This window comes from Adelges cooleyi, unplaced genomic scaffold (assembly GCF_023614345.1).
Source record: "Adelges cooleyi isolate 19-005CV unplaced genomic scaffold, UGA_ACOO_1.1 ACOO_flye_CR_arks_rails_tigmint_CR_PRNA_36, whole genome shotgun sequence".
In the NCBI taxonomy this organism is placed as follows: Eukaryota; Metazoa; Arthropoda; class Insecta; order Hemiptera; family Adelgidae; genus Adelges; species Adelges cooleyi.
This window is the reverse complement of record NW_026096035.1, coordinates 178,745-188,277: the sequence shown is the minus strand read 5'-3', so window position 1 is coordinate 188,277 and position 9,533 is coordinate 178,745. Positions and strand designations below refer to the sequence as shown.

Sequence of the window (9,533 nt, the reverse complement as noted above, 5' to 3'; positions counted from 1 at the left end):
AAACAAAAACCCTTTTTTCACACAAATAAAAATAACTTTTTGATAAATATTAAAACTTATAAAAAGAAATATAAACTTAATATTTTTGTCTTATTTTTGTCCTCGAAAATGTTCTTAAGAAACATAAAAACGTAAAAATCTTAAACAACTGTTTGGCTATTTCCAATTAAGTTCTATGTCTAAACTTATATCTAAACATCTTTTGTCAAAGGTAAAATATTTTTCTGGATTTTTTTTGTAAAAGACTTCAACAGTGGTCAAATAACACATTTTTGTAATAGCTGATTTCGGGTTTAATATACATTTTTAATTTTACTTTGCCATAAGAAACTTGAAAAAAAAAAAAAAGTAATTAAAACCGAAAACTGGTACTACACGTTCTTAAATGGAGCAGAAAGCCCTATTTATTAAGGTCGTTAAGCTTACTGTACATGCGATGATGACTTAAGTAGTATAATTACATTGTTTTTTTAGATTTTAAAAGTATTCAATTTAAGTGTTATATATACCGTCATACAATGAAGTTCAATGGCTTGCGTCTTTTATCTGTGTTGCTAGTTAGTTCTTTGAGTGTCGTTTCGGGTCATAAATGTCTTGATTTGGAACCTGTGCCTGATTTTGATATGGAAAAAGTAAGTTCAAGTAACGTATTTGTTACTTTACAGATGATATTATAAAAAAATAAATCAATTGAATACCATATTTGGATATTCCTTAACATATATGATAGTTATTGGTTAAGCTTATACTAGGACACTAATGTCAGTCATTATTTATAATTTTCTCATGTCACTTCCTGCCCGCCACCACCCTTAGAGATAGTAATGGCATCAGGGAAAACTAAATAAATGTAGACCGGCATAGTTCACATAATGTGTCTTTCGTTCTGGAACCCCCTCCCCCACACACACATATCTTGTGTGTGTGGGGGAGGGGGTGGTAAATTATTCTTAGCAACTTTTCGGAGCCATGGTGGAAAAGGGTAGACATACAAAAAAATGATCGAAAACTAAATTGTCTTATTTATGAAGACATCTAGCTGACATTTGCTAAAAACAACAGCGACAGAATAACCGTCTTTAAAATATCGTTTTTAATAATTCCTGTGTACTCGTACTAACTAATCCGTCGCTTTTCCCATAGTTTTCAGGACAATGGTACGTCATTACACAGAAACTCGAAAGTGTTCAAGATAATACAGGGAAATCCAAATACATATGTATAATTATTGGAGAATTGGAAGCCAATCCAAGATTACCGTCACAAATGACTTATACACTGATCTTAATATTGATTATTCAAGTACTCGAAATATTTATTACCAATATGCTTTTACCATCCGTGATAATAAATCACGCAATTAATTACGTTTGTTTTAAAAGTATAAACCGGGTGTTCGTCATAATTTAACAGATTTCCATAAATATTTTTGCGAATTCGTTCATCGTGACACACCCGATAAACCAGGAATTCTTATTGTTATTTAAAAACAACGATTTATGTGTTTAATTAAATTTACTTGCCCACAGTAAACCACTGCACATTATATAGATACCTAGTTGGTAATTTATACCATCCATTTTGTCTAGATCAGAGGACTTGGACAAAGAAGACCTAGACGGTGTAAATACAAAATAACAATTGCTTCGTATTATTGATATTTATTGTTTTGGAATAAAAGAAAAATTATGTAATTAAATTCGATTTTTTGCAGTTAATAAAATGCGTTGTTTTTATTTTTTTTTCTTGGTTTACAGTTGATGGGATGCATAGATACGGGTCATGGTACACCAACTGAGCTGATATCGAAAACCGTCGACCATAATGACTGTGTCTATGAGAATATCGATGTGAATAGTAATGAACAGAATGTCATTAGCGACGCCGGGAAAGCGTACGTTACTATCAAATTCCTGGTTAATTGATTAAATGCGAATTAGTTCAAAAGTTATATGAAATGACAACGTACAACTAACCCATTACAATTATAATGTATAGTGTAATCGATTAAAAATGTTATCATAAAATCCTTTTGCATTGTTTATAAATACTGTTTGATTCAAAATTAGCGATAATACCTTGTATACAAAAATGTAAACGTTAAATGGCGAATAAGTTAAAAACATTTTCAACCATTAAAAAAAAAATTGTAGGGTAAGATTAAGGGTTAATTTATCAATGTTTAATTTCTAACGCTTAAATTAGTTCAAGAATAGCCTCGACTACAAAATGCCATTACACGGAAATGGAGGGTTACAAGTTAGATTCCGGGTATAAAATTAAAAGGGCGTTTTATAGAATAAAAAAGGTTAATACGAGGTTTTTAATGCTATATTATTTATTGCTTCCAAAAGGTCACTGATGAGTGATGGCTGATAAAGTAAATAATGTTTTTTAGCAACAATATTTTAAATACAAACCAAACAGGAACTCAAGAAAAGTGTATAGATTTAGATATCCTGGCTGGCAAACCATGTTGCCATTGGATTGGCTTAAAAACAATTTATATAAGATCAATTCGGGTACAAAAACTAAACCTACGTATTTTAAATTGAAAGCCATGTTGTTTTCAAATAATTTTTCAACACATTATTGTGCGCTGAATTTCAAATTTGTAAAATTGTTGTTGTGGTTGTGTATTGATTTAGAGAAGTGTATTGTGTGGGCTGTTACTCATAGATATGTTATTCACATCGTCCCGAAACTAAAAAAATAAGACAGTATGAAAAATATTTGTGTTGTTTTATTATTTAAATTACATATTGCTACCACGAAGAAAAATGGTAAACACCTATCAAGTATGAATATACTAATATAAATAATTATATTAGTATACTTATATTAATATTTTTTTTAACGATAAATTGTCATACTCAAACAGCTATGTAAGTTCACATAAGCTAACCTGCCAAAGTTTTCTGCATTATACGACATGACAATCGTTGTGTAAAACCAAAAACTAAAAAGCACATAAGTTTTTAAACTCCGTGTTAAAATTCAGTACATCGTTAAGTAAGCCGCACTATCAAATTTCGAAAGTTGTGAGTATGCTTTTCTCTATCTGAAATGGTAAAATGTTAAAATACTTTAATTAAAAATTTTCAAAATACCGAGAAATGTAGCAAAATATGTACCTAAAAAACTAGGAAAATAATAATTTTTAAAATATTCATATTTTCATAGAAAATTAGTGTCTTGCGTTAGTTGGATCATCCTGTTTTTTTTTATGAAAAAAGAACACGCGTTTCATTAGTTATAGTGATTTAGTAATATAATTGCAACTTTTTTTTTAGAATAATTGAAATTATTCAGTTTACGTGATTATACACACCGTCATACAATGAAGTTCAATGGATTGCGTCTTTTATCTATGTTGCTAGTCAGTTCTTTGAGTGTCGTTTCGGGACACGAATGTCTTAATTTAGAACCTATGAAAAATTTCCAAATGGAAAAGGTGAGTTTAAGTTATGCATTTGATACTTGACAGGATACATTATAACAAAACAAAACAATTATGTACCACATATATTTATAAGCCGTAATTATCATTGGTTTATCTTCCAATAGCTTAACTGTATGCGTAATTACAGCTACTTTATTTAAACTTAAGCTTATAATTGTTTTATAAAAATATTTAGAAAACTAATGTCGGTCATTTGTTTATATTTTTTTATTTCACTTACTACCCACTCCCACCGTTAGTATTTTCTATGTAATCGGGACTATTTACCAACCAGCTTAGTTACTCCAAAACTATAAATAAAATGTAAAAAATGTATGTCAATAGGCTGGTTCCACCAGATCATTGAAACGCCAGACACAATTTTGAACTAAACTTGGTACGCATATGAATCGCGTTTTAGAAAATATAATTGGTAGAGGTGGGAGGTAGGAGGGGATGGTAAATAACTCTTACCAACTTTTTATAGTCAGGGCGGAAAAGATTAGACATACAAAATGATTGAAAACCAAATCATTCTTACTTATTTATAACACACTGACATAATAATAAGCTGACATTTCATAAAAAAAAAAACAACAGAATAAAAATATCGTTTTAATTAATTCCTGTGTACTAAACCGTCGCTTTTTCTATAGTTTTTAGGACAATGGTACGTCATTAAAACGACGATGCCAAATACTCGATGTTTAGTGTATGATCTTCACACGCAGAAAATCGAAAATTTGACAGATTATGTAGCTAAGTACAGTTCCAGTTGCTTTATATTTGGAGTATTGGATACCCATACAACGTTACCATCGCAAATGACTTATTTTAATCTTTTTTTAGATTATTCAAGTACGTGATGATTTGACAGATTGTTTATGAATAGTTTTGTTAATTCGTTCATCGTGTTACACTAGATATACCAACCGTTCCTTGTTATTATTAAAAAATTAATAATTTAAGTGTTTAGATAATTTCGCTCACCGATAGTAAACCAATTTACATTACGCGGATACCTAATTGGTCATTTTTATTATTATATACTTAGCTAATCCTGAAGAGAAAACGTCTTTTGTTGTGTTCGACACGAACTATGAATCCTATGCGGGTGTATACGTATGCTCAAAAACGCCCACTGGCTTCACACATTATATAGCCATTGTGTCCAGATCATCAGTGGACTTTGACAAAGAAAACATAAATAAAGTGAATACAAAATATCTATTGCTTCGATTTATTGATACTTATTGTTTTGTAATAAAAAGAAAAATTAATTAATTCAATCTGATTTTTTGCAATTAAAAAAATGCATTGTTTTGATCTTTAATTTACAGTTGCTCGTACATTTACATGATGGTCATATTTCACCAGCTGATTTCAGACTTAATCACGTTGACCACAGGGACTGTAACTATGACAATGTTAATGAGAACAGCAATGATGAAAATGTCATTAACAAAGATGGGAAAGTTTACGTTACTATCAAATGGATACATCACGCAATCCCTTTACCGAATCCTTAAGCATGCGTTAAAATCGATTAAATACTAATAAATTCTAAAGTTGTATAGCATGACAACGTACAGGTAACCCATTACAATTATAATGTCCAATGTTATCTATTCAATTTCTTATCAAAAAACCCTTTAACATTGTTTAGAAATACTATTAAATTCAGAATTAGTGATAGTAACTTATCTACAAAAATGTTTAATTGGAGATCTTTAGCTTAATATAAATATATTTTGGTTATGCGTTGTAAAAAAAAATTAAACTGTACCAGATTATATTAAAAAGTAAAAAAAATTATAAATAATTGTAAATTTCTGAGAAGTTTTTGTTATTAATTTAATTAAATACTTAAAAATAGATAATATTGTCCTATGCTCCGTCACCAATTACTACTGTAATCCGACCCATTTGGGCTGGTTTTTGTTTTATAACTATGGTACACTCAAGTATTCATAAAACTATATAATAACGATAGTTTTAGTACAATGAACACATTTTTTTTTGGGATTTCATCAATATTATTTTTATTTAGGTTACATTACATAAAAGTACATTATGGTTACTAATAGTGGAATCAAACGACTAGGTGCGACATGCGATTTGAAATTTACACTTCATTAGTGTATTTATTTATTTATTGAAATGTACATTGTGTAGACATCAAATATAATATAATTTAACAAAATAATTAATTAATACAAACCATAATTAAAGGCGTTAAAATGAATACAGAAAAAAAAGATATGGAGATATAAGGTTATTAGAATGCATTGAAAAAACTTATGAAATTTAGTCTAAACAAAATTAATAAATTATAGAAACTTTCACCTGGATTAATATATTTAGTAATTAGTGAATAGGTAGTGATTGCGATGAGTAAAACGGATAAAAGTTGGAATGTGACAACAATATCAAACTAAGGAGTGTTAACATTTGAGAATACTTGTCAAAGTTATGTAAACTAGAACATTTTAATATATAATTTGATCGCCTAAAAATTAGTGTCTTTAGGTCGACGTAATCGTCATTCCAGCTTATTTTAGTCACTTCGACGATTGCTGGCTGACCTCGCTGTACATAGTATACCTACGATAATTGTAAAATCGGTTACTAATTATTCTAGTTTATTCTAATTTCTAAATCTTATTAATTGTCTCTGTATTATTTATTTTACCTCATGTCTTTGTAAATTTATGCATCGATCGCCGTATATTATTATTTATTGTATACCTTATTGAGTTTATACCCTTTAAATAAAAATAAATAAATTTCTACTTATTCTAAGAGTTATAACAAAAAATGGTTATAATATTTCACAATAAAATATGTATACATGATTCTGTGGAAGTCAGGAATAATAAATTAACTTATACAGGGTGATCCAACTAACGTAAGACACTCATTTTTTCTGAAAGTATGAATATTTTGCGAATTTTTTTTTTCCTAAAATTTTAGGTACATATTTAGCTACATTTTTCAATATTTAGAAAAATTTTATCTTCAACCCTTGTACGTTAAATAAGTACGAACCTCGTTTTTTCAAATGGGAACATATGTTTTAAATTCCATAAATATGTAGACAAAAAATCTAAAAAAATGTTAGCGTTTGAATTTTTAATTTTCATCCATTTGTTCGCTGTTTATGACTTTGTAAAGATTTGAATTTTTGTCTATATTTCTTAATAATTTCATTCGATTCGACAAAGACAAGTAGTTTTATTACGACGGTCATCACATCAAATATAATAATAATTTGATGTTAACGCATTCCGTATCATAATCAGGTATAATAAATAACCATACATTATTAGACGAAAGGTAGACTGTTACGGATAACGGACTTTACACTTTAACCTAATCTAGCTGGAGCTAGTCATTAGCTGGTTATCTCGGATAACAATCTAGTATCTAAACTATGCATCAGTTACCACGGAATAATCGAGTGACCAGTACCCATAATATATTTTATTATTTGTACAAAATCGCATTATATTTATTATTTGTACATAACCTCATCGCTAACAAATTTCGACTTCGAAGTTCACACGTTTTCCATTAGTGAAATGAGAAATTGCAAACTTAATTAAAAAATGTTAGTAAATTTACATTATACTTTATAGTAAATATGATAGCATGCTTATTGTAGTTATGTCATAACTCGTTATTTTATAATTTTTTAAATATATCAATTGATAATATTTGCTCTCGACTTTATTTTGACGTTACATTCTTGGACACACCATTAATTTAATAGGTAAGTGTATTAAAGTTTAATAGATAATTTAATACAATACGAATACAATTAGCTTTTTTATTTTAGGTTGAATGCTTTTTTCCGAAAATCTTTTATCATTTAAAAATCAATGTTATCATGTCAGAAATATCTATGGCGTTGAGAATAGGCTATACCAATTACTATGGAAATGTCTTTTCAATTGGACCCAAGACTAAAGACCTTACAATTTTATATCAAGGTGTAAATTATAAATATAAAGCATTAATTTAATAGGTAAGTTTATTAGAGTTTAATGGGTAATTTAATACAGTACGATTTCAATTAGCTTTTTAAATTTAGGTTGAATGCTTTTTTACTGAAAATATTTCATCTTTTAAAAACCAATGTTATCATGTAAAATTGGTTTTGAGTATGGCATATCAATTGCTATGGAAATGTCTTTCCAATCGGACCCAAGACCTTACAATTATATATCAAGGTGTAAATTATAAGTATAAAACATTTATTTCTAATGTGACATTTTTTAATGTGAATGTATTATATCAACACTAAGCAATTTGAATGAAAAGTGTGTTGTGTTAACTTAAAATAATTATTAATGCATGTATTTGTGTATGTGGGTTGATAATACTCATATACCCATTTCATTTTTTTTTTAAATATCAGTAATTAATGTATAAATTTCATACTATTACATACAAGGAATCACTTCTTGATTATACCAATATTTATAATAATATGTAAGTATATTATTTTTATTTGATTAAACTTATCTAAGGTAGTTCAAATGTCTGCTTTCAGTTTAGTTATTTCTTACAATGATATAACCCATATATTGTGTGTCTGACATACATTACGGATATTTTATCATAAAGTTTTAGCTATAACTGACACAGGTATTTGGCTATCAAAGTTAAATTTTATATCAAATTTATTAATATACAATAATTCTCTCTTTAAAAAAGTAGTAATTCTATTAATTTGTATTTAATGAATTCAGTACATCAAGTAAATTATTTTTTTGAACTTGCCTAAGATAATTCTTATAGTTAATTTTATTTATTGAATTTTGATTTTGTTAGATTTGTTTAATTACCAACGATTGTAAAAAGAAAAAAATTTAAATCAGTATTATAGAAGTTGAACAATTTCAAATGTATAGATATTGTTTTTGTTTAATATTTTTGATTGAATATTTTCAAAATAGTAACATTTGTAATTTTTTAATTTATTATTGTTTTAATAATTAGTTTATGGATATTTTATTAGTTAAATACTTATATTATCAGACAAAAGGTTATTATTGTTCTTTAAATGTTATACTATACTATATATTTGTCGTTGAAATTTATCAACACAATTGTTTGACTATGTGTTATCAATGTTCAAATTTTGTAAAGTACACAGTAAAAATTAATAAAAATTGTTTTTTAACTCTTTAAAGTAGGAAAATTGTCGCATACGCATTACAGCAAATATTCTTTTAACCATTATTTGCATTATTAAAGGTAAACAAATTTTATTTTTAACAACTATGCATTATAAGTTAGTATAATTGATTTTATAATTATTTGTATTTATACATAAATATAGTATACATGTATGTATGTGTATAAAATCAGACAAACTTGTCGCGTACAATTTCCATAAAATTTAAATCCTTAAAAATGTGTTTTATTACAGAATAATTGTTAAATTTAGATACTACAAATTAGCTAAGGCTATTTTTGATTTAATATTGCCACTTTTACATAATCTTAGTAAAACGTACCCGTTATAATAGTTTAATAATGTCAATACTTTAATTTGTATAGTAAACAAGGAAATATCAAATAATGGTTTTCTTTTTAAACAACTAAAATCTATTAAGCTTTTAATTTTCTAGATATTAAATAGTGAAGAAAATAATAAAAATAAAAAAATACTGATTATACATAAAATCAAAATAGCAGATTCAACTGTAAAAGAATTAACTTTTCAATTTGAAGTTTTTGAAACAGACATATTTTATTATAAAGGCTTTAGAATCACTATTATTATAACATTATACACCTTATAAGTTATAATAATAATTAGTAAGTACTAATAAAAAGATTAGAAACATATAAACTATTTATTTTAATAGTTATTAATAAAATAAAAAAGACAAGTTCTGATAATTTAATGTTTGCATGACACAAACCCTAACTTTATTTCTGAAGTTTGAGTATCACTGTGTGATTTTGTGTAATTGAGTCACAAACTATTGATCCATATTTTTATTAACGGGATCTTAATAAGAAATAATATGACTTAAAAAAAAATTAAATATCAATGATGTTGGAAAATTTACCGTTA

The 9,533-nt window shown here is 27.0% G+C and overlaps 1 protein-coding gene and 1 long non-coding RNA gene across 2 annotated transcripts; both read left to right on the top strand.

Annotated features, from left to right (window-relative positions):
• The first annotated feature begins 2,929 nt into the window (after positions 1–2,929).
• Positions 2,930–4,211, top strand: LOC126840132 (uncharacterized). Its single transcript, XR_007686049.1, has 3 exons — positions 2,930–3,041; positions 3,294–3,454; positions 4,099–4,211. It is a non-coding gene; the product is annotated as an uncharacterized LOC126840132 (long non-coding RNA).
• A 25-nt stretch (positions 4,212–4,236) lies between these two features.
• LOC126840131 (uncharacterized) lies at positions 4,237–4,971 on the top strand. The gene is made up of 3 exons (XM_050575638.1): positions 4,237–4,300; positions 4,497–4,654; positions 4,783–4,971. Exons 1-3 carry the CDS (start codon positions 4,267–4,269, stop codon positions 4,969–4,971), a joined length of 381 nt encoding a protein of 126 aa, XP_050431595.1. The 5' UTR covers positions 4,237–4,266.
• The last annotated feature ends 4,562 nt before the right edge of the window (positions 4,972–9,533 follow it).

Bases quoted from the DNA above. Each gene is read 5' to 3' on its own strand.
- LOC126840131 (XM_050575638.1), top strand. From the start codon at position 4,267: ATGACTTATTTTAATCTTTTTTTAGATTATTCAA. The intron at 4,301-4,496 runs GTACGTGATGAT...TTATATACTTAG, and splicing joins TCTTTTTTTAGATTATTCAA to CTAATCCTGAAGAGAAAACG. The intron at 4,655-4,782 runs GTGAATACAAAA...TTTAATTTACAG, and splicing joins ACAAAGAAAACATAAATAAA to TTGCTCGTACATTTACATGA.